Source organism: Camelus dromedarius, chromosome 7 (genome assembly GCF_036321535.1).
Source record: "Camelus dromedarius isolate mCamDro1 chromosome 7, mCamDro1.pat, whole genome shotgun sequence".
Classification (NCBI taxonomy): domain Eukaryota; kingdom Metazoa; phylum Chordata; class Mammalia; order Artiodactyla; family Camelidae; genus Camelus; species Camelus dromedarius.
In genome coordinates, this window is record NC_087442.1 from 76,304,112 (window position 1) to 76,330,637 (window position 26,526).

A 26,526-nucleotide genomic window follows, 5' to 3' on the forward strand; every position below is an offset into this window, starting at 1 on the left:
AGTGACCTCTGGCAGTACTATTCCAGCTCACAGCTGTAAACTTTATTTTTACTATCATTTTGTTTGTTCTGAGTTTCAAAAAATGTTCAAGAACCATTTTGTCAAATTTAAAAGAAGAGTTTAAAGGTAAAAAGATGCCTGAATTCTAAGTGAAAACAGAGAAATAGTGTCAGAATACAAAATAAATTAACTTTTTAAAAAACAGACTGTATGGTAAGGAAGGGATGTAAACTTCTTTTTGTAATTTTGCTTCCAAAGAACTCTAATTCTGATACCAGAATTAGATGGTGTCCAACTGAGGTATATAACAGGCCTGATGGGCTAAATTTAGACACTTCTCCTCTGCAGCATCTAACAGCTCCTAGACTATTTACTGAATTGTCATCTTGTCCTAAACACTTTATGTACATTATGTCAGTTAAATCTCTTGATCACCCAGACAGTACACATTATTGTATTTGCTTTATACAGAAACAGAAATTGGAGCTCAGAGCAGGATAGCTACTTGCCCACGGTAAACAAAGTAATTCAGTGATCTGAGTTCAATCGAAAATCTGGCCTAATTCAAAATGTGACCATTTCTTTACACCACACTGTGTCTCCTAAAACACCACCACCAACCACCTCTTGAGCACCCATTTTATATACATTACCTCTTTAAAACTTTACAACTTCATGTGAGGTGTGTCGAATCATCTTTATCTTAAAAATTAAGAAAACTAATTATTAAGTTAGGTAGCTAGCCAGGACTGAACTTCTGGTCCATAGTTCCCAAAGGCCATATACTCTGTCCAATTTATCATGCTGCTTTCAATTCTAAAATTCTGTAAGTCCATCATCACAGGATGATCCCTTCCTTTACAGGAAAGAGGAATTCTGTGCAGGATGAAGATCAAGTGAAGCATGATCTTTTGTTACCAGAGTAACTCTCCCCTTCCTCCCTTCACATGCCCCCTCATCCCTCTCAGCAAAATGACCAGACAACTTCTCAAGGATTTACATTATCATCAGCTATTCCCCTACCACACCTCTCAGATTAACTGGAAAAGGTGAAAGGTATTAGAAGGAAACCTCCCCTAGAAAAGGCCTTCAGGGCCACTGTCAACTCTGCATAACCTTACCCAATTTTTTTAATATTTAAAAAATTATTTCCCACTGTCATGTCCATCTTGAACCATCATCAACCTGGTTAATGACGGACATTTCTAGGTCTGCTACCTCACCTGTAAAATGAACATGATCCCAAATGACCCCTCCGTTTTGGAGCTGTAAATATGTGATGTACATCCCCTCTTCCTCTGCCTGCGTGTGAGGCATGGGCTGGAAATTTGGAGATGGGAAAGATGTAGATAAAACCCCACAGTAAGTAAACCAAAGTAACCATTATCAGGTTCTAATGTATACACAAAGATCTACTCATAGGCACACAAAAGTCCAATCTGAAACAAGCAACAAAAAACAATCCAGAGCTTCTGCTTTGCCAACTCAAAGTGAATCATCTATTTTTAGCTTAACTCCACTCAAGAGATGGCCTAGGCTGGTCTGCTGCAGCCAAATGAACAGCCAAATGGGCTCACCAAAGAATCTTAAGGCAGGCCGGATCTCCAACCCTTAAGAGTAAACTTTGGCTTGACCGCAGCTATAAGTTTAATGTAAGAACAGAAAGTTAGAACGGTTTTAAGCTTGTCAAGAAAGTAGCACTTCAAATATACAAATCTATTTTCAGTGTTTTACTTATTTTAGTAGAAGATGCAACCAAGCCTCAAGAAGTCTGAAAATCTTTACATTCCACTCTTAATTCTCCACGTCTACACGAGTCACTTTACAGTTGAGGAACATGAGAAGGAGCAAAAGTGGCAAGATTAAGATTAAAATCCTAAAGTTACTTGCAAAAATAACCTTAAGTAATAAATGGTGAATTTAGGGCTATGAAAAAAGTTGAGAATTTTAGTAACTCTGAATTTGAGGAAAGGTATAAAACTTTATACTGCAGTTATAAAATGTATTTTATCTATAAATTAGAGCATATTAATAACATTTATGTATTAAATACTAAATATTTAATATTTATTGATTTGCAGTTCAGCAGATCACCTAAATTTAAAAGTGAGAACTGGCATAAACAAAATTTTCTCTATCAAATCTAGGAAGCTGTGCCTAGTATTCTGGATGCTGGCTTCAGTCAGACACAAGGGAGAGAACACTAAACAAACTGGTGGCACAAGCTGAAGTCCCAACTCTGCTGTGAATTAACTGGGTATTCCTCCAAGGCTCATGGCCCACAGGCAACTCAACATCAGGATAGCTATCTCCAGAAGCAAACAGTATACCACAGATAAGCTACTGGAGACCACAATGAAACCCTGGAGTCCTTTAAGATTTCTGAGCACAGGGAGGTGGCACAAAACAGCCCAAAGAAACATTTAGCAAAGCTTTTCAGAAGAGAGGAAAGCAAGAAAATGCTGCCCAGCATTTTCTAATAAAAGAGACAAAAATCACTTTTTCTTAGAGAAAACTTCCTTACTAATTGGTAAGAAATTTAAAAACTTCTATTCAAATAAACATGTACGTGTACCATATGGGCCAGAAGATGTGCTAGGTACCAGGAGCTTATATAAAGACAGGTAAAACTCTGTGTCTCGAAGTCTAGTACAGAAGCATAAGGGAATAATAGGAGGCAAAAATGGGGAGGGGGCCCTCAAGGGGCGAGAGGGGCAGCTCAAAATGAAGACAGGGCCGGAGCAGTGATGAGGTCAAGGCAGCGGGAAGAGCTGTCATGAAGATAAAAAGGTGAAGGGACCAAGGATGCCAGAGCAGAGGAACTGCACATGAGGAGCACCAGACTGTGAAAGACCTTAAGCTACACGAAAGAGCCTCTTAAGGAACATAATCCCGGAGGTGGTGCTAAGCCGACAGGCCTGTGGCAGCCAGGAAGGAGACTGAGCAGCATCGAGGCCCAAAGTGAGGAGCGGCTGAGTAAAAGCAGTGCAATCAAGTCGCAGGGGAGTGCACCAATTTGGCGAGGAGATTCCTTCTGCAAAGAAATCAACAGACCCTATGATCACTAGGTGTAGACTGTGAGGAAAACGAAGAGTAATGTTGAAGCTTTTTAGTCTATACAAAGTTATAAATATTCACACTTTTAAATTAAATAATGAGCAGAGTGACAAAACTTCAGACCCAGAAGGGGGTCATTCCCAATCAATGTGGGCCCCAGAGTTGCAGAGCCTGGCAGTTAAGGAGTAACGTGAGCAAGAAGTCTGGTAGGCAGATGACAGTGGCTCCAGCAGCTGCTACAAAGAAAGCTGGAAGGTTACATACACACACCAGCAAAATGCTCACTAGTTACTGAGGTAAGATTAGGGAACTCTTTTTATCCTTGCACAGGCCTCAAAGTTTCCTTTCACTTTCTTTCAAAGATATTTATGACGTGCATTTAAACCCACAGAGGCAGTTAACATACAGGGTAATTTTTGTCACTGACCCCAGAGCCCCTAAGGACAGCCATAAACCAAAAGGATTATTTATTCTCTCTCCCTCCCCAACAACTACGTATTATAAGACAGAAAAATGAAGCAAAGATTGGCCACATAAGCCATCTATCAGCACAGTAAGGAAGGATTAAACAAGATAACGAGTTTGGTTTAGTGATGGTTAAATTTGACCTTTCAATAGACAAGTACGTAGTGAAGTAAAGTGGGCAGCTGGATATGTATGTCTGTAGATGGAGGTATAAATCTGGGAGTCACCAGCGTACATATGGTACTCAACACCATGGAAACAGATGAGATCATCTTCAGAGAAAATGCAGCAAGAAGAGCAACAGACTTGGACAGAGACCCCGAGAAAGGGCCAACATGTGGATAAAGGAGGAATCAAAAAAGAGACTGAGAAGGAGCACTTTTAGTTCTTTATCTCCTACTGCCACTTCTTCACTAACCAAAGACAGGAATCTTTTGTATTAAGCATATCAATGTATTTCAGTGCCAGATATTTTGAATACTGAAGACAATCACCCAGTTTTGAGATGTGGCCAGTTAGTGAATGCAATCTTCCATTTGACTAGAACTGTCAGGAGAAAGGGTGAAATTTGCTGGTGAGTGACATTTCCCAAAAAGGGAAGTATTCCCTTTATGTGAATGGTTCACAGTTCATATGCCTACAAGAATCAGCTGGTGAGTGTGAAGCACTAAAAGATAACAGCAGTAAACCAGAATGGGCAACAGGATGGTAGAAGATAGCAGAAATGTGAATTCTGTCCATATGCACTAATTATATTTGCTCTAATTCATGGCCAAGGTTGGCACTCCTGATCTCTTTGCATTCTTGGTGCTTATATGTTGAAGTTACTGGAGAGAGAAGTGAAGAGTACAAACTCTTATTAAATGCAAGCAACCTGACTCAGGACATCTAGTATATAAAAATTATCAAAATCTGTTTTTAGACAATGTACCCTGAGCACAGGGGTTGGAGGCACAAAACATGGCTTTTAAAGTATTTCTGCCACTAACTGAGGTGTGACACTTAAATCATAAACACACTGATTTTTTTACCTATAAAGTAGGAACAGAACGATCTACACATCTACAAGGATTTCCTAAAGAATTAATAGTGAATAAATAGGAGATTGCACTGTAAAATGAAAGGTGTTTAACATTTCTTCTTCCATGCTCTGGCTGCAGCAGATATAAAAGAACAATACTAGTATTATTTAATCATTCCTGGTTTTCTTAAAGAAGAGAAAGAGAACTGGTCAAACCAATTACATTGTGCAATGTTCCAAGATTCCAAATCTCTTAACTTCAAATAGTGAAAGTTACTGGTTTAGGAGAATCCTATCTGGAACCTCAGATGAATCACTTCACTCTTTGGGGCATCAGTTATCCTCATGGAGAACACATGGATGGAGTTAGACAAGCTCGATCTCCAAGTTCCCTTCTTGATATGTTTTCATCATTCTATTCTCTGTATATGTCTAGTCATAAAAACTAGTTAAATGCTTTTGGTTAGTCAATAAAACTGAATCACTTTAACCGCGTTGTATCACTCATATGCACTTCCACCTTCCACCATGTTGGCTATGATAAAGTTAAAGGGTAAGTAGTAATTTTGATAATATGGTGACATCCCTTTCAACAAACCAGTGACTTGAAATGACATTTGCCATGATGTGTAAATATTCAGTTTCTTCGTATGAGCTCTTGTTGCCCACGTGCCTCTCAAAGTGTATCATCGGGTTAGATGTTACTCTGATGTTCAAATTTAAATACATTATTTTGCCCTTAAATGCAAGAAAAGAAACAATGATGTGCTGCATTACTAGAGGAAAGGATTCTGTCAGCTGTGTTGCACTTACTGGATGTGATTACGATGTCAGTCACTATGTAATTCCACATCTGAAGGTATACCGGTTTTAACTTACACACAGGCAAAGTGTGATGCCACTGAACCCTTAATGGGAGCCTTAAAGCTCAAAATTACAAGAAGTACCAAATCACATCCGGTAACTAAACGGCCTCCACTTCAGAAAAACTTAACTTCAGTGGATCCACTTTTAAAACATTAGATTTGAAGAAATTTCTTGGAAAACACTTGATTTGCAATTATCTAAAAGTATTTCTACAAACAGATACATCATAACATCTAGTCTTAAGAATCAGAAGGCCTTTAATGTTCTCCATAAAAATCTGTGATTCCATTGTACACTCAGGTGGATGAACAGCAGGTAAGTTTTACTACTATGAAAATCAGTTCCATTTTTGTCACCAGCCATAATATCTTATAGTAATTTTGAGAGAAGCAGAGGATAATAACTATTATTCCTCAGGGGACCACCAAGGAGGGCCTAGGCTGCCACTGGGAATACAGCTGACCTCAGGGCAGCAACAGCAACAGCAACCACAGCAGGAGCTCCTCACAGGACACGACAGTGGAAGGACAGCGTGCGGGAGAGCGGGACGCTACACAGCTCACTACACCCAGACACAAGCTCTTCATCTGTTCACTCTGAAATGCACACCTGTATCTACACTGAAATGGACATATACCAAGATACCACCTCAGCAATAATTTAGTCAATACACTTCCTGATTCGGCTACAAAAGCCTGGGGGTTGGGGGAGAGAAAATGCCAGCCCTAAACTGAAGAGGAAAATCACATATAAAAGACCAAGAAGTTATTACATCACAGGCAGCCAAGGAGTCCTTCAGAAGTCTTTCATTTATTCAAACATGGACTGTCAAACTATAACTAACAAACACCCAAAAAGCAAGCAAGCAAGCATTATTTTTTAACCTCTTAAGAAAAAGACTTGGCTGAACCACAAACGAAAAACATTTTTTCACAATTCTATGCTTAATCCCATCAGACTTCCTTGTCCATAAATGAATATAATTTTGTACTCAACATAACTGTAAACCTTTCTCAGCTCTGCAGTAAACAGAGGCTCCTCCTGCAGGCTAAGGATTATCCTGACCTATAAAACAGGATGTCCTTTTTCATTCTGGGTCCAAGGAGTACAATTATCACTAGTAAACTGTTAGGGGAAAAAAGGCTGGTAAAGGGGACAAGAACTGACTTTTCAACCAGAATTTTGGATTTTCTAAAAGACCCAGCTAAAACAATGTCAAGACTGAGAATAATCTGTGTATGTGTGTTTGTGTCTAAGTGTTGAATACCTTAAACCATAAATTCATCTACTTATCTTTATCAGATATAACACAGACTTGCAAGTTTGTCTATCTCATTTTATCTTTCTCTTTAAACCAGTCAGGAAACTAATGTATTGCTTTTCCAATTAACAGACACTGTTAAGTTAGTAGAATATTAAGAGAACTTAAAATTTAGTTAAGTGGTGTGATGGTAAATAACTAAGTGATATTTTTCTCCCTTGAAAGATGAAGGGGGACTAAGCATCGCCCCAAAAAAAGAAATTTTTTTTAGTAAAGTTAGTATCTTTACTAAAGGACAAATAACTAGTGAATGCAATTTCCTTTATATTATCCATCTGAGTTAAAACAAAGGAAATAAACTGTTTTATCCATAATATTATCAGGATAAAAAAAAGCAAAATAATAAGAAAATGGAAATAGGGTAGAGCATATAGCAAAGAAAGAACAATACTCTTTTCTAAATGAAAAAAAAAATGTTAAAACAATAGAGTTCACTGGCATTCTCATCTGAACATAACATTTAGTGGTCTTAAATTTTAAATTAAAATGAAATAAAATTTAAACTTTAGTTCTTTGGTCATAAGAGCCACTGTTCAAATGATCAATAAGCCACATCTGTATTCTAGACTCCCATCACTGCAGGAAGTTTATCACACAGCACTGGCCTAGAATGTTCTAAATAAACAATTTATAGATGTGATACTCTATATATCCACTGGGCAAAGACTTCTGTCACACTGTTGACAGAAAATTCTGATACCAACATTTCGTATTTCTAACATTTTATATTCATGATTATCAGAATCCTGTATTCATGATTAACCATATAAACACAGAAAAAAACACTTCAGGTTTTCCACAGGCCAATCATCTGTCTCTAGAGTGTCTCTATTCACTCAGAAGAGAAACCTCCCTCTTTTCAAAGCCTTCAAGAGGAATATATTTCATAGCCTCTCTTGGCAATTCCCCCAGCATCACAGAATTCATCTGCCCTCAGTCACTCACATGGTAAATACTGCTATAATTTTCCCACCTATTTCCAGGACAGATGACTAACATTTTGCCACCAACTCCACAGGACATCTTACAACCTTCAATCCTAGAAGAAAAAGCACATTTCTTTTAACTTCCTTAAAAGACCTTACTTAATGTCCACAGGAGCATGTACCTGTTCTAAACACGGACAGAATAGCTCCCTTTCTGAAACCTTTCAATGGTTGTTGTAAACTAAAGCAGAAAATTAAAAAACTTCACCACTGCAAAGAGTCTTTGCCACCAGGGTACAAGATCTCTCTCCTACCTTTTTCCCCATCCTTTCCTCTACTCTTTCCCAGCCTTATGGAATGATTTAGAGTTCCCAATGGTACCACGATACTGCATTTCACTCCGACTTCTCCCATGCTGCTTCCTCAGATTGCAAGGCTAACCTGAGGATTTGGACCTTAGATTCCAGTCTTCCTGCTGTACACAGCACACTCCCCACCTCTACTCCCCAGGAAAAAAATTCAAATTTCAGCAAAAGAAATGCATTTTGTCAAAAGGAAGATCTTAACTAAAATGGTGATTAAATTTTGCAATAGTGAATACTTACTAAACATCCACAAGACTCTGGTTTAACAAGGAAGGTTAGAGAATCTTAATTCCTGTGTATCTTTGAAAAAATAAAGGAAAACCAACCATTTGTGTCGAATGTTTTGTCATCTGTCTGGAGTGAGAAGCTTGACTCATGCAACGTTTTAAAATCCCTTACAAAATTAAGATTCATTAGCATGAACACTCAGTATACCTAAGACATTTCATAAATGCTTAACTGAATACAAGAACCTACTGTGTCCTCTACCTTGTTAAAGTTGACTGGACTGACCTCACTTGCACTTATGCACATCTGATGCAACACCTAAGGTACAATAGCAACATTTGGTTTTACTAGAGGGAAGAACCAAGGAGTAGAGGGACTGGTATGTCAACACTGTCTAGCAAACTGCTCAAAGTCGTCTATACAACGTAACACTCTCTTTAAAGAGACTCTTGTGAGAACCCCAAATCAGGGTGTGAGAACCCCAAATCAGGGTGTAAGAAAAAGGTTCTTTATACATAGCCTGTTAGTCTATAAAGCCGTACCTTTGGGTAGGCAATTTAACACTCCCTACTGAGAGTCTTACAAGTCGACCTTGCAAGTGACTCCATTTTTAAGACCAAGACTCAATTAATAAAATTATGGTACACCTATCCATATCATGGACTCAGTCCTACGCAGCCTTTAAAAATAATACCATCAAAAAGATATTATAAAAGATTACTTAATAACATAAGAAAAATTGCATGTTAAATATAAAAAGCTAATTTGAAAATAATTTGTCAGTATGATATTGAGTTTTCTTGTTAGTGATAGCATTATTAATGTTAAAACTCATGTGCTTGATTTTGCAGATATACTTGAACTAAAAAAAAATTAAACTTAAAACAAAAAATTAAAAATGATGACTGACTTAATGATAAAAGCATTTGCTTTTTGTTTTCTTTTAATCTAAATTTTCTAAAATAAGTAGATGGATCTTCTGAGATATGTGGGGAAAAATATGTTAAATAATAATCATAATTAAGGAAAGCTTTGGTTCTCCTACAGAAACTAGTATATTTTCTCCTTACAGGTAATAAGAGCAATGTCATTTGTTTTTCTTTAGTTTGGTTGTCAGGAAACAGAAAGCCAAATTTGTCAGTCACCTTCAGTAGGTGCACAGCAAACACCACATAAACAGGTGTGCATCTGACTGTCCTCCCTCATAACCTTCTACTCTGACCTGCATTTTCTCTGATTCTTCTTCCACTGCATTGTAGACATTATTCTAACTAGTCTCAAAATATTTTTTTGTGGAGAAGGATGGGAATGAAGAGGAAAAAGAAAAATGGAAAAAGAAGGAAAAGGGGAAAGGAGAAAAAGGATGAGGCAGCAGTTGTGCAAACAGAGCACTGTTCTCCCTCTAATTTTCAGATTATTTATTAAAGTTCAAGTTTCACCATAGTAGATACTTAATAAATATTTGTAGAATAAATGAACATAACTTCCCAGTTTGAGAAATGTGTATCTTTTGGGGGCCTTAGCTACTCCAAATAGTTGGTAACTTACTGAATTTTTGGTATCTTAGTATGCAGGTATTAGAGGAGTGACTGCCAATGTCTTTTGCTTATTTAAAACGTCAGAAAAACTCAAAAACACACTCCTTAGCATGACAATTGTTTGACTTGTACTTCCCAGATTGTGCTGAATACTCATAGGATTTGAAACTCCTTTACACAAAATCTGAACAGGTCTGTGGCTCACAAATTGTGAATCAATGTGCTACAGTACAGTAGAAAAATGTTTCCCATGAACTGAATTTAGATAACAGATACTCTTTTTTTTTTAAGGTTGGTACAGGCTTCTGTTTTGTTTTGTTTTTTAATTTGCACCATCATTTAAAATAAGAGGAATCTTACATGAGAATCAAATTTTCAACTTCTAAAAATCACAAAAACTGGCACACTTGGCCTTTATTTCAACATGGCAGTAATTAGCAAGAGCCGATCAGCAGCCACCTCTTTAAGATGGGGTTGTGGTCCCAGGTTGCTACCGTCCCCAACTGGCCCTTATCACTCATTTACAGCAACTGCATTTGTAACCCATTACCACAGCTCTAGTCTTAACATAAGTTCCCCCAAAACCCAGTTATTTGTGATTTGTAATTCTTTCAGCAACTGCCAGTGGCCTTCCACCAGCGTCATCCATGATGCAGCACTCAGCACTGCACACCCAAGAAGCTGACCGAGGTATTTCAGGCGTAAGCCACCCACCAAGGCCTCTTCTGCTTTTGTGCTGCCTTTGCTGCTCCCTGATTTCCCAATAGCTGGGTGGCTGGCACATAGCAGCTACTGATAAACAATGGATGGATGGATGGATGGATGGATGGGTGGATGGGTGGATGGGTGGATGGGTGGCAGATGGATGATAAAGTAATCTATACTAAAATTAGTTGTAATTTCTTTCAACCTACAGACAAATAAAGAATTCTGCTATAAAGGGAATTTACAATATGGCTGTTAAAAGTAGAGTTTTGGGTTTTTTTGCTGCCATTGTTATTCTTATAATAGCTGTTCACATTTGTTCAAAACTTAATGGGGGAGTGGGCAAAAAAATGAAGATGAAGTGTCACGGCTGGTATACAAAATGACTTTCACTGAGTCTGGACTAGGCACTGAATCACATACTGAGAAAATTACTCCTTTCCTGAGGCTCTTTCAATCTGAGTATATAAAAAAATAAGTCTCACTTCAGTGCTAACACATATTTAAGCCCGTTTATGACACTGGCAATTTAACCTCCCTTGTAAAGAAGGAGCATATGGCTCAGGCCTGAACCCTTTATCAGACAACAGAATCTAGACAGGATTTAATAGTAATTGTTTTTAAAGGCAAGTGATACTGGTTCTCCCGTTCTGGTAGGGATAAAACGATTCCTTTTTAAAGAAAATTAACTTATAAAAAGTACTATAAAGTTTTATGTTGTGTATATTTCACCACAGTTAAAAATAAACAAAAAGGCATAATATTAAGTAAGTAACAGCAGAGGGTGAAACGCTACCATGACAAAAAGCACCAAGATAATATTTAAAATACTGACATTTGGGAAATAAATGGCTATGGTTTGATGTTACCAGCTTGGCACACAGAAAGTGTTCGGATTCACTTTAATTTCTAGTATACATTAAAACAAATGTAAAAAAAATACATATAATGAACTATGCATTTTTATGGTGATTAAAAAAACCTGATTTTAACCTTGATAATTTATGAGTTAAATTAGCTTATGATTACACATGACTGTATGATTACATATATAACAGACTATGATCATATATGGCTATAAATTATTTATCTATGCCAATATCATAGAAATAGATGACTCCTATAGCAAAAACAAGACCTTTTCAAGTTTGTAATTTGTAAGCAGCAAATGATGGCATAAAAATATTTTGTGATGAAAGCACTTCTGTATTTAAGATCATAAGCTGGGGCGAATAGTAAATAAGCCAGCAAATACACCAAATATCACTGGTACTCCCCACTGCCAAACAGCAGCTGTGACAAATGCTACAAATGAGAGGTGCACAGTTCTGTAAAGGCTTATAATAGGTGTAATTTGACCTAGGCAGGGCTTTTTGAGATGGAAGGGATGGAAGAGGCAAAACAGCAAGGCAGGATAAACATGACCCAGTGTGAGGTTAGGCTGGAGAGGATAGGTGCTCAACGGCCCAGTTTACAATGGAGTTTACCTTTATACGAAGAACAATGGGAAAACAGCAGAAGAGGTTTTAAAGTGCAGTGACGTACCTGAGCAGATCTGCCTTCTCTGAAAGGTTTGCTCTGGCTGTAATGTAGCAACCCTCCCAAGAGGCATCAGAAAACAGAACCAAAGTTTAAATGGATAACAAACTAACAAAATGATTTAGAAACAACTGCATCTAGATCAAATAAATAAAGGCTAACAGGAAGGAAGCTCTGATAACTGCCCGGGTTTGTTAGTTTTTTTGGTTTTGTTTTTTTTTTTTAACAGAAATTAAAAGATAACACCACATTTTTATTTAGGTACATGATGTAAAACTTTGAGAGACCATGAACAATATAAAACTTAACACTCAGAACATACCAAAAATGTCTTAATTTCTTGGTCAGACCTAAGTGGACTACTGGCATCACAGGTTTTAAGGTAGAGAGGACTGGAGATCTAGGGAGGGATATTCAGGGGTGGGGTGTCTAAATACCAACGGTGAGGCTCTGGTTACTTCTCCACTTCCTAGTCCAAGCTTCACTTTTATATGTTTTACATGAGAGGTTTCTAATAAGGTTCAGCTGACGAAATGGTTTTGTTACTGAAACCAAATCTGAAAACTGATGTTAATGGCCTGTGTCCTCCAGGACACAGGTAAAAGACTAGAAGCAGTCAGTGGGAGAGCAGCGCCTCAGTGACTACACCCTACGGTTCATGTTTGGTCTAAATTGGTAATTCTGATCTTCTTCATGAGACACAGTACTCAGAAATAGTCCCCTATCTGCTTCTAATCCTCCTCCAAAAGGTTCAAACTCTGGGTTACACTGGCACAGCCACCAGAATGCTAAAAGAGAAAGGAGGGACGGAGGGAATGGTACAGGAAGGGGAAGGGAAGAGAAAAAGAATATATAGTAGCCAGCTGGCAAGGACGTGGAGCACAGCTAGTGGGCATGAAGATTGGCACTGTTCACTTCGGAAAATTGGCAATATCCACCAAAATTCAGCAACTGCACTCCTAGGAATACATGCAACAGAAATGCATGCAAAGGTCCCTTCACCAGAAGACATGTAGACAGATCTTCACTGCAGCACTGTTCCTAGCAGCCACCAACTGCAAATAGGCCACATGCTCATGAATAGGAGACTGGATTAATTTTCTATTGTGAGGTATGTTCATACAGTGAATACTGTGCAGCAATGAGACTGAAGCCACTACAACTACACATGTACGCATCTCACACAGGTAAAGCTGCAAAAGGACAGACCAAAAGAGTACACACACAGAGGGTTTCTATTTATATGTAATATTCAAAAACATATAAAACTACAGAATAATCATGTGCAGAAATAATCTCTATCTCCACCTTAATACTAAAGCCCAAAACAAACCACAGACAAATATTAACAGCTGAAAACTTCTACAAGTAAACTTAGCTGAAATTCTTAGTGACCATGGGCTTGGCAAAGATTTCTTGGACACCACACAAAACAAACTACAAAAGGGAAAAAAAAAATCAATGACTTGAATTTTATAATGATTTGTGATCTATGCACTTTTCAATATACACCTTCAATTTAAATGTTACTGAATAAAAGAAAATAAACATAAAATCATAAAGACTGAATAGATGGACGACAACCCAATCCATCACTATCATCTCATCTCATCACTCATGAAAAACTACATCTCAAATACTTCTATCCTGCAAATACAAAAACAGCAGAGAGGGGTGGAAAGGGAAAAATGTTATCAGTAACTCCTTGTCCTACACATTGAGTTGAAACGGGGAGGTGGCAGATCCAATGAAGAGAGAATCTTTTATAAAATTTGGCTCTCCTCTCACAACTACTCTTTAATTCAGAAACATGGAGGAAAATACATTCAACATAAGAGCAAATAAAAGACACTTTGATCCTAGATCATGTTTCACTGAATATTCTTTACTTTCTTCTCTCTGCATCTGGTCCCAATCTTATTTACTTATTTTCTCCCTTCCGTTCTCCTTATTCTTCCAGATTTCTTTTTGCTCTCTGCAACCACGCGTAATTATCATATGCCCTTTTTCTTTTCACCAAAGAAGCTCCAAACTAAGAAAAGGAATTAAAATACATACACAAAAATAGCACAGGTTTTTTATGCATTTCAAATGCCTTTATACTGGGGGAGGGTCAACATACAATCTCCACTTCTCACCAATTCTGTTTATACAGCATTGGTAGAATACAGGCCACGGTATAATTACTTATATATGATATTTTCTCCTTCCTTTCTTCTTTAAAAGGCAACTAGCAATTTATCAATACAAGTATGTGCTAGCTATGTGGAATGCTAAAGATCCAGGATACTACTACTTATCTGATTCCAGTACAAGGACCCCTTTTAACAGCAAAAAATATCAAGAACACTTACACAACAAGAAATGATCCTTTTATTATCCGTTCCCTGAGAAAATGCTATACTACCTGGCACTGATATTTCGTTACCTTTTGACTGATTGTGAACCTTACTAACCACAACAACATCTATTAACATTTCACAAAGCAGAAGTGGGCAATGCTTAGTGCAAATGGAGATTCTCTGCTTCTCAAGCCTCTCACCCTCAGGACCTCCCCCCCCCCCCCCCCCCCCCCGTCCTCCTTGGAGTCAGTCTAGATGGACTGGGAACCACAGTTCTCAGCACTCTGGGCTCAACTCTGATCAAGAATTATACAATCTTGCTCATGAGTTCACTGAAGTAGTAATAAGGTTTGACAAAAACTGTAGCAAAGCAAAGTGCCTTCTTTCACTCAGGATCTTTCTGGGATGATTTATCAGAGTCCTCCCAACAGCCACAATTTGCTTTCTTCTCATTCAGAATTAGCATCTGAAATATTTAATACATGACTGCTACCTTTTTCCTAGCTATTACCATGATTATTGCTCCTCACCTTCCTCCTCCCCACCCACTGTAACCCAACAGATTTCCACATCCCAGAAGAGTTCTAGACAGGAAAAGGGAGAAAGGAACAAAAACTAACTTTCACATCAAATAAATATTCACGGCAATTTTTTTGTATTAGGTGGGAGTAGATTTAGAAGTAAAACTGTGCTTGACCCTTGTCTCTGACATATTTAACCTGAATATATTCATTCATTCAACAGGAACTCAATAAAAAAATAAAACATTAGCCACAGAGTGTATTCCTAAAATCTGCAGAAGGGTACTCTCTTGCCACAGATAAGTCTTCCTCTTAACTGTCAATAACAAACAAATCGTGCTCGTTTTTTTTTTAATTCATTCAATAATGTTCTCTGTCCTTAATTTTTAACATGGGTAAGCTGATATTTTTCTCTCTCCAAAATATAAAACCAAAAAGTAAATTAATATTTTTGTCACCACATTGTTTTTTTCCCTATGAGTCAGCCATTCTGAACAGAAGTACTCCATGCTCCCCTGAAAAGTGACATTTGATAGACCCTCATTATTTTGTTAAAGGTAAAAAAAAAAAAAAATTATGATTTTTAAATTTCAAGGTGGTAATGAGTCTGTTAAGATAACGTACTCCCTAATTTAGGTCACAAAACCACCTTCCAAACTCCATTATAACATTACTTCAAATCGTATCTGTATGTATTTCTCAATGAAGGATCCTTAAGAGTGTACAAAAATGAAGTTTTTTGTTTTGCTTTTCCCATTTTACAAAACTGTCTAGAAAAATTAATTCAACCAATACTGTCACAGGACTAGCAATTTCCATTAAGCAGGTTAAAAATATGAGCTAGAAAGATTATTAGGAACATCATATCACTTTTTATGTATCTATTATGTTTTGTATTTAAAACATCTTTCCTCCACTCCTCTGAAATATCAAAAATTATTCTATACTGCGGTGAAAAAAAATCAATCATGACAAATGTTAACTTGGTTTCTTACAAAGAAGTAGTTTCTCCTCTCTTTAAAGAAAGAAGACAGGGTTTCTTTTCTTTTCTTTTTTAACAATAAATACATGGGAATGGGAATACTGACCACAGGTAAATTCTATGTATCTTTTAAGACTCATGCCATGCCTCAGATAACTAATTTTAAAATAAAACAAAGACTTTAAAAATTCAGGTAATTAGAGAGCAAGGAATTAAAGAATGTGATGGTAACGTTACATGATACTATAAACAATTACATCCCTGGGCAGAATAGTCTCACTAGGCCATGAATTTTTTTTTGAACTTCAGATTTTTATTTCTCAAGTTCTTCCAAATATGTTTAAAAGACAAATGATTTGACTATTTATCACTGTATAGTTTTTATAAAGGAGGAAAAATAAGTAATTTCTATTTTTAATATATCTGCATTAGTGAAACAACTTCTGTGTTGGCAAAATGTTAGCTGACCCACACAACTACATTTATACCCACTAAGTCAGCATATCACAACTGCCAAATACATGTGTAAGCACCCCCAAAAGAATAACAAACAAAGCAAGCAAGCTCTGGTAAAACTGTGCATAAAGCTGTCATAAGCATAGTGGCTGTTTTCAACTTTAAAATCATGACCACATGCATCCTCTCTTTCCATCAAATGTAACCACAGGAGCTTAGGTAAAACAATAGCAACAATAATTTTTAAATAAATAAATGTAATCACCAAAATATTTTAGAATCTTTCCTTATAAAAATAAAAAAAATTAAAATGTATTTTAACCATAAAAACCTCACCCATCCCTAACATGTTTCTGAAGAATTTTCACCCATTCTGTTCAACCCTAATTTATCAACGGAGAATACATGCTACTCAAAAGAGTCAATATAATTATTACTGTCATACCATTAAGAATGTTCTTCCTAGTAATAAAACTCTAACATTACAGTTGGCACTCAGTCCATTCACTATTTACACCACCACCCTCTCCCCCTTCCCATCACCACCATTTTACTGGCAGAATATTCACAAGGCTGAAGATTGTTTTTCATCTCAGCAAAAAGAATGCTTAAAATCAGATGGCCAGCCACAAACCAGAAGTTAGAAGCTACATAAAAATAAACACAAATGTGCCTAAAATTTTTCTATTTTCAACCTCTAAAGAAAGTAGTAACATCTTCGTTATTTGTAATTCTCTAAATTATAGCCAGGAGCCTTTCACCTAATTATACTAATAAATCAATTGAATGTCATCATTTTGCCATCAGATCATGTCCTCCATACACTAGTGAACTATAATTAAATCCATTTTACCATGTTGGGTTCTTCACCTCATATTTTTTCCCAGTGCTTTTTTCAAATCATTCTTTAACTACCAAATTATTTCTCCATAATACTTTCCTAAATATTAAATCTATGAACAAAAAGATAACCCTGAAAACTAACCATAGAAAAGATAAATTAACACACCTTAATACAAAATATCAACATCAGGTATAAACTATCAGAAAGGTAAGCACCAACTCAAGAACCACAATTGAAAACATTATGTAGTATACATAATTTTGGTAAACAGAAATAAACACATTTACATATCAAAATAGGCAACTATAGCCTCATTTCTGACTTGAGATAAAAATGTTTTAATTCTATTCATTAAGTAAAATAGGTATTTTAAGAAAATATCTCCTTACAGGTATAATCATTTGATTGACAGATAAAATAATTGCTTTAAAAATACTTCTGAGTCATTTTGTCCTTACCTGCAGGCATGAACCATTACTGCATGCAGTGACTGTTCCATTTCCTAGCACAGACTTGAAGAAGCATCATATCTCTCTTTCAGAATGTGACTAATCTGTGGGTTTGCAATTCCTAAGCTATTCACAAATGGCACTCCCTTTCCACATAAGAAAATATTTATCCCAACCAAAAGCTAAGTATTTTTAACCTAATCTTACAAATAATATTGATAATTTTTGTGTAGCAACAACCTGAAAAAACAAGAAAACCTAATACAAGTAAGTCCTTAAAGAAAGCAAGATTTTTGTTCGTTTTTTAGCTAAGTAAATTATTCTTTAAAGCCCTTAACAGCTGTCACACATGAACCAGCAGTCTGCTGTGTTATGGTGTGCATGCTGCAGCTGATTAGGCTTCACTTTTTTTAAAAAAAATCAATTACCCTTTGTAAAAGCCGAACAGCTTGCCCAAATACACATCTTCAATAAAGCACAATGACCAGCATGCAGTACAATACGCTTCATAGCAAACTTGACGAGGAAAAAAAAAACACATCCTGGTTTGTTTCTTAGCAATGCTACACCATTAATTGTTCATGCAAGAGATGTAGCTGTACCTTTCTGAAGAGGACGACTTCTCAGAGTTAACTGACATCAGCAGCTCAATCTTCTGCTTGATTTCTGGAAAAATCAGAAAATATTCACAACCAAGATTGCCTGCCCTTGCTTTCAAGCCTTATATCAAGAGATTTTTCTTCTCTAATCCCTTTTGTTCAAAATGAGGCCACAAGATTCGCAGTACTTCTGCTAGGACTGGGATTCAATGGTGCTATAAAGGGAAAAGGCTCCAGAGGCATCAGGCCTTGCTAAACTATGCACATGACTGTTTATGAAAGCAGGAAGTACCATTTCTTTTAAGCAGAGGGGTGTTTTCTTTTTTAAGGTAGAACTAGCTTGGCTCTACAAGAAGATTTTAAATGCAGCAAATTAAAATACAAACCAAAAATGCTAACAACTGGATTCAATAAACTAGATAATTTGAGAAGCCTGGGTAATAAAGTTACAGACTGTAATGAACAGATAGGCAACCCTCGGCCACTTCTATTTCACCAGCCCTGAAAAATATGGCTCAGTGAATCATTTTTGTCAGTTAAGAATTAAATATTAAACCAGAATCCCAATTTACAGATTAAAAATTTTTAACCTTTGTTATAATTTCTTGATTGTCTTTAAAGATGTATTTAACATCTACCCCCTAACTCCTTTAGAAAAAGACTTCCGTTTTACACCTTAATTTTCCCCTCCTCCTTCGCAGTACAGCACAAGTGAACAGCAACACCCAGTCACCGGGCAGATAATATACTTGTCCTTTTAGGAAAGGACTGAAAATGCTATCTGCAACAGAAATGTAAGTGCCAATTCAATTTAATTAAAAGATCACTGCTGATACTGATTTGAGAAAAAAAAGATTCTAGACTTTAATGGAAGGTGGGGTAAAAATAAAAGAGGAAAAGAAAAAGAGAAGGGAAAAATATCTAACATATTTCCTTTAAAATATTAACCACTAACCTAAAGCACATAATTTTACACCAATAAGCAAAACATGATCCTATTACCCAGACTATTTCAAATATAAAGCTGTTTTCCTATTTGTAAATGTGTTTTCCTATTAGTAATTTTAAAAGTTCACATATCAAAAATAAAACAAAAGTGCCACTGAAATGCTATAGGCAGTCTCAGGATTTCAAAGTAGACCTCAGCCAGTTGAGGTTTTTTGTAAAGGGCGAAAAAATTTTAATTTTTAAGATTCTTGATAATAGGGAATATGAGATGTAAAAAAAAAATTAGTTGCATAAAATACAATGACTGGAACTGTACAGAAATATCCCCTCAATGCTGTTAAAATAAAGGTTTTTCCAAAGTGTCCAAGCTAATAACTTCATTCACTGTACATTATAAAGCTGGCATGAATAACTGATGAGAACAGAATCTACCACAAGCTGTAGCCAAACTACCTAACCACTGGGGGAGAGCACACAGCACAGCAGTTCAACTAAAATGATGATAATGAAACTTACCTGGAGGATTCTTACGTGGATTACAGAGCCTGGCACCTGGTGCCACAGTGAACGCTCAGTAAAGCCCCTCCCTCCTGTTTAAAAAGAACACGGCATTTAAGAGCCCAGACCCGGCTGCCAAGCAGCCCTGGATTTGAAAGCAGGCTCCCCCGTCATTTTTAATAGTCATGTGACCTTGGGGGAAATTACTTAAACTCTCTAAGCCTCTATCTCCTCTCCTATAAAATGGGGATAATAATTCTACGTGAAGGGCTGTTGTGAGGATTTAATGAAATAATCCATGAAAGGACATAGTGTTGTGCTTGGCATGTAGTAACCCTCTGCCTATTGTTAGGTAGTGCCTAGCAAAGGATGGGATACTAAATAAATATTTGTTGATTGAGTTAATGAGTTATACTAGGTCTGTCTCATTTTAAAGAATTTTAAAGAGTTTTAATTCACCTCCGTCTTTCTACCAACCTCAGTATTCACCACAGTGTTACTGTATGTGGAAATTTAATCTGTATCTCAGCCTTTCTACCTAGAGAATTATTCTCGGTTTATTAGCTAGCCACTTCAGGAATGAAGCAACACTTGAATCCTTCTTCAATGTGGCATTTTTTAATTCCAAAAAGACAAGAAGTTTACACTTCAGTGTATCTATATAGTGTCTGTGCATTTAAGGTGGAAGTCCTCAAGATTAAGCTACACAGCTCTAATGAAGTATATGCCCATTTTACAAACATAGATAGAAAAGTAAAAGATCTAAATCATTTTCTGGCTGGTGATTTGGGAAGATCCAAACCAAAAACATTTCAAGAAATACACGGAAAGGTTTCCAACATCATTTTCACATTTTCTTCAAACCTTCAGATTCATTTATACCTCCAGAAGGACTAGAAGGTTCAGGAATGTTCACAAATACTATGTTAACACTGCATCCTTTGAGGCTTATGAATTCCATCTATGCTACCATCTAATCCTTATCAATACCATCCATGGGTCTGAGTACTCGGCATGTTCACAAAGAAGTCCAGAAGCCATGTCACTGAGTTTCATTCCACCACAATATCCACCATAGTCCTAAAGGGCTTTGATGTTCATGTTAATATGACTTCCAAACACCCTTGGCTAAAGACCTTGGCCTCCCCAATAGTCTCCTGAACCTCTGACCACCCGAATCATCTCCCACCATGACCACACATAGGAGACTCTCTTATACACACTGCAAATACATTCCCCAAATTAGTTGCTTGTTTTTCTATTTTATTCACAGTATCCAGGACCCTATACCTTATTTTTCTGCAATTAATTCTACCAGAGTTTTCCTTTATGAATCATGGTTTTCTTGTTAAACTTAGAAAAAATTTCCCCACATCAATTTTTTTAAAATCATCATCCTATTTTCCTCTAATATCCTGTATAATTTCATTTTTGCATGTAAATCTTGGACCTTTCTAAAATTTATTTTGGTCTATGAATTGATGTAGAAACCTGGTCTGTTTTTATAGTTCACACTTCAAAACCTTATGCCCCACCCACTCCTACAATTCTAAATTACTCTCTTCACCACCACTCCTTGGTTCCTACAAAGTAACAGTCTCACAACTTTGTAAACATATTTTTTTCACCATCCACTGTCTGCATTTATACATTCAGGCTAATAAGTACCAGAAAGGCTATGCTTCCTTATTTCGCAAAGGTATAAGCGTATTTCAGATTATAATTAAGTTGCTTCTTTAGTCACAGCTTTGTTTGAATTTCTAAGTAGTAATATAAAACAATGTAAGTTTTATTTTTAATGCTTTTGTGTTTTTATGATTCTCCTCTGGGTTCTTTGCTGGATCATCTTTTTTCATCCAGACTTAAATGCTGGAGATAGTTACAAGACCCGGTTTCCACTCACGGACCTTTCTATCTACACCCCTGATACCCACAACCATAAAGGCACTGATGATGACCAAATCTGAATTTCTAGCCCAATACTCCCTCTTGCAACCTAGAACTCTGTATACCCTTTGAAGCCTACTGGACATTTTCACCTAGATGGTCCCTGGTAGCCTTGAACGCAGCCTGAAACTAACCTCAACAACTCCCTAATCTAATGTCATTTGTTAACAGTCAACAGCAGCATCACTGCGCCTCCGAGTCAGAAAGACATTTTTGAGAGATCCCAGACTAGTACTCATCTCATTTGGGGTATCACTGCCACCAGTCTCCTTTTTTATATATTTTATGCTCTGAAATACCGAGCTCTACTCTGTGATTCCCCAAATACATCATGTTTTCTCACACCACCAAGTCTGTTCTTACACACTCTCCTCTCCGTGGAATGCCACTGTCCTGTTAGTTTCCCTTGCACATCCAACTCACTTTTCTAACCTCAGCCAAATTGTTAACTCCTTCCTGATGTCATCCCAGACAGAATACAGTTCGTCTCCTCTGCCCCTCTATGTATCACATACACTTCATTACAGAATTACTAAAATACATACACAGTACCTGTTTGACTTCCCATGAGATCACAGCTTCCTTAAGGATAAGGATCTGAATTTTCACATCAATTAACACTTATATGTTCATACTTTTGTGGTCTTCTTGGGCTGTTCTCCAGTTAGTGTTAAAGTTACAATCTAGCTAAGTTAGTCTCCTTGTTCTTAAATATTCATTTCCAGATACAATTACTCAATTAGAGATTCAAACAACTGTGGAGCTAGAAGGGTCCTAGAGATCACCACACAGCTGAACCACATATAAAGAAGAAATTTGAGGGGGGAAAAGATAAACAACTGGTGGTGGTAACATTCTTCACCTTTTCCAAAAGATTACTGCGTCTGTGATTTATAGCTAATTTCCAAGGACAAAGCAACCTAAGTAGAACAGTTCAGCCTTTTTTTAAAGTTGAAGTATATAGTCCAGTTTACAATGTTGTGTTAATTTCTGGTGTATAGCATAGTGATTCAGATATACATTCCTATTCTTTTTCATTATAGGCTATTACACGGTATTGAATATAGTTCCCTTCAGTCTTCTTTTGAGTCAGCTTCTTAAATGCTACTTTCTCATATCTCCAATCAATTAAAATCATCACTATTAGTCAACTTTTTTGACTAAAACAACTTGTTGGTCTGTGATACCATATTCTTCTTATTCATGACCTTGTATACCCAAAAAGAAAAACTAATTCACTGCGATTTCCCCACTCATTCTCTTCTATCCAACCTATAGACCTTCTTCATGATATCCTTTTATTGGCATACTCACGCTTTAAAAGACACTCAGATTCCCTGTAAAGATAAATAGTTCAACTCTTCAGTTAAGGGCCTGCTATGTCTAATCTTTCATTTTCCACTCAATAACATAAGTTTGAAGACTCCTGGGACACCTCCAGGAGTGTCCTCTCTCTTGCCAAAACAAGATGTGATTTCAGGCTACAAGAAACAGGTGTGCTCAGGTTACTTCAGATGACATAATACAGCAAGAATACATCTAGAAATTAAGAAAGTGGAAAAAGGACTCAGCAGGTATCAGAACCAGAATCTTGTTCAGAGGACAAGCAGCTCTTGAAACCAGGTTACATCACCAAGTGCTCAGAGGGGCCATTCTCCAGCAAAATGCACCCCCATTCTGGTGGTCAGCACCTCTGACCCTAATTCCATTTCTCCCATTATTACCAATTAACTGCTTCTCCTCTTTAATTCACATGTTCACAGATTCTACTGCCTTGAGATGCATGCTTACGGTGTCACCAGCTTAAGTAAGTATCTTTAAGGGGCTCCTGTTTAAACACCCAAGAGGGCCTGCAGACACTTCTGGCTCAGGTGTCAATCCCTGGTATTACCATGTGGGACCAAGTACTGAGGTCCTGACTCAAAATTCAAGAGACTGACACACCACAGACCCTTCATAAAGGGGCAGGAGTAAAGCAAGTTCTCTGAGACATCTAGGAAGGTCAATGATTAACTGTCCTATACCCTGAAGTTCGGTCTAGCCTAAAAAGGAGTCCTTGTTATTCCAATATTCATTATTCCAGTCTTCTTTGTGATGAGAATGGACAGAAAAGCAAAAATTGTTCAAACAAAAATAATCATTTATGAATTGACCAAACAACTGGCCCTGATTATCACCAGACCATATCACCACCCAACAGATACCTTCTTTATCTGTAAGTAGTCCAACAATTCAAATAAAGTGCAAGTCCAGAGCAAAGTGAACCCTGAAAATATGCAACAAAAAATGCAACTTTGGACAAAGTAGATGGAGGATACTAAAGAAATGTTAGAATCCCAGGCAAACCAACTGGCAAATGAGGATATAGAAGGAGTTAGGAAGTTAGTAATTTATGAGAAAAATCAGCAAGGAAAGTAATACGTGGAGCATCTCAAGAATGATAATTATTTGACTATGAGAGACTATCAGGGAGAAAAATGATTAACATTCTTAACTAGTCTGCAAAAATGTCCTCCATTACATTTGTATTACTACTTAAAAGACATCCAATCATATTAATACAGTCATCCCATTATCCAAGAGGGGACTGGTTCCAGGACACAACACCCACTCACTCCACCTCCCACTGATAACAAAATCCACGGACGCTCTAGTCCCTTATACAAAATAGCACAGTTCAGTCAGCCCTCAGTACTCCTAGATGAGGGACCCATAGATAGGAACAGCTGACTGCAGATAAAACATTATATGAAAATGTATGCCAGAAACAATCAACACTTGATGCATTCTTTGTTCATTCTAAAATTTAGTGCATATTTTTCAATTATAACCTGAACATTGCTAAATAAAATAAACTGACTTCTAGAATCTGATTTCATTTCTTAAGATAAAGTTTCAATTTCACCCCCCTTCCTTTACTTTACTTAGTCTTTTTCCAGTATCAAATTTCCTTCTGCAATAATTCCAAAACAGGATTACTTATGTTCCTGAATATGGCACAATGCCAACCAACCACAATGTGTTCATACCAACCTCTACACTGGGGTAGGGGTGGGAGGTGAGCCGGGTTGGGGTCGGGGAAGATTAGAAGAGGAGAAGGAAGTGATCTCAGGGTGGTTAGGTTTCTGGTTTAGAACTTTCAAGGTAGCTTCTGCTGCCACTTATCAGAAGCTAGAGGACTTACCCATTTACTAGAGAAAATGTTTTTCCTTCTGTCACTTTTAGAATTATTATTCCAAGTGCAATTTATAACCCCAAAGAAATACTAGTTTAAAAGGAAAGATTTGTTATGGATTTCCAAATTCAAGCAAGAAAAGTAGGTCAATCTCCTCAAACTGGGATTCTCATCCTCATCCACCCCTGGAAGCCATCAAGCAAAAAGGCAGAGAGAGACCACTGCAATGGCTGTGTCTCACCAGGCCCAGACCCAGATCTACCATTCCCAACACTGTATGGAGCACCATAAAATTTCAAGTTCATCACATGGTATTTGTTACCATTGTTTTGTTATTTTTATGTTGAGGAATTTTAGGAGCGAATACAAAACTACACTGAAGTGTGAAAAGATGAATGTTTAAATTCTTAATTCTATTAGCTTCACCACCAATGCCCTTTATTAGCAATTAAATGTAATGAAACTAATCCCTGAAAACCATCTACAGGTTTCTCACCACAGCACAGTATCATTAATAGTTAATCTAGCCACTAAACAGAACAAAGGCACTCCTACCCTGCTCTGCCGGGGAGAAAAGAAGTGACACAGTGCTTACATAAGTGCGCTGTTAAACCAGGGGTGAGAGCCAGTGCTCTAGGCACCATGAGGCCAAGAATTAAAGCCTTCCCTATTTTACACTTACAAGTTAACTATCACTTGTATATTTTACTGATATATGTGAATTTTAGAAATTATACCATAGAATCATATTCAGAAAAAGGAAGCATTTTTATAATCCTAACTTAAAGATAGCTTTTCATACTAGATATAAATACACAACTGAAACTACTTAGTTCTCTAAAATTATGATGTACAACATCCTAAAATTAAGACATTTTAATTTCACATACAATTTTGGGACATAGAGGACTGTGAGTTCACCAAGGCGATGAATGCCTGCTTTACATCTCCTTTGGTAAGCCAAGGCCCACTCAACCATCTTAAAAAGAAACCACTATCTTAAGAAGTGACAAAATTATTGTGCAAGGCTTATTTATACATATAAGAAAATAAGCCATATCAAAATATGCAGGTGTAAGGCGGAATCAGTGTCCATAACTCCCAACCAACGTTAACTTTCATACTTAGGAACTTAAGTTGATGTGATAATAGTCCAATTTTTCCACCCTTCTGCATTCCTTCAGCATCAACAGGTACAGAGCTAGGTGCTACCTGAGCAGGGGGAAGAGAAAATATGTCACAAAAATATGTAAGGGAAAATTCCTTCCCTCAGAGAGTTCACAGTTTAATATTTAACATTTAGCTTGAACCAACAAGCTTACTTAATCCCGTTTTGTGAATGAACTCATTTAAATCTTCACAAATGGAGAAGGTAAATACTCAATATGTCCCTTTTATATGCAGAAACTGAAGCTTTGAAAGTTTAAGAAATTTGCTCAAGAGTCTAGAGCTAATAAACAATTTCATTTATAATAGCATCAAAAGCAAAACAAAACAAAAACAAAAACAAACAAACAAAAAAAGACTTAGAAATAAATTTAACCAAGATGAGGGACTTTTAAACTGGAAAACTACAAAACACCATTGAATGAAAGTAAAGACTGAAATAAATCCTACAGTCATAGATTGGAAGATTTACTATTGTTAAGGCGACAACACTCCTCAAATTGATCTACAGATTCATACAGTCCCTACCAAAATTCCAACTATCTTTTTTGAAGAAATGGACAAGC

General features: G+C 36.9%; 1 protein-coding gene across 9 annotated transcripts in view; it reads right to left on the minus strand.

The window, feature by feature from the left end:
- Positions 1-26,526, minus strand: part of SRPK2 (SRSF protein kinase 2) — a 203,081-nt gene that overhangs the window by 105,016 nt on the left and 71,539 nt on the right. For 3 of the 9 annotated variants that reach the window (XM_031454708.2, XM_031454710.2, XM_064487675.1), the window contains exon 3: positions 18,229-18,292. The exons of 5 other annotated variants lie outside the window; for them this stretch is intronic. In XM_031454708.2, the coding sequence (XP_031310568.2) occupies positions 18,229-18,292 (64 nt within the window). Of the gene's footprint in view, positions 1-17,635; positions 17,759-18,228; positions 18,293-26,526 lie in introns of those variants that run through there. One more of the 9 variants, XM_031454713.2, reaches the window with a different exon arrangement.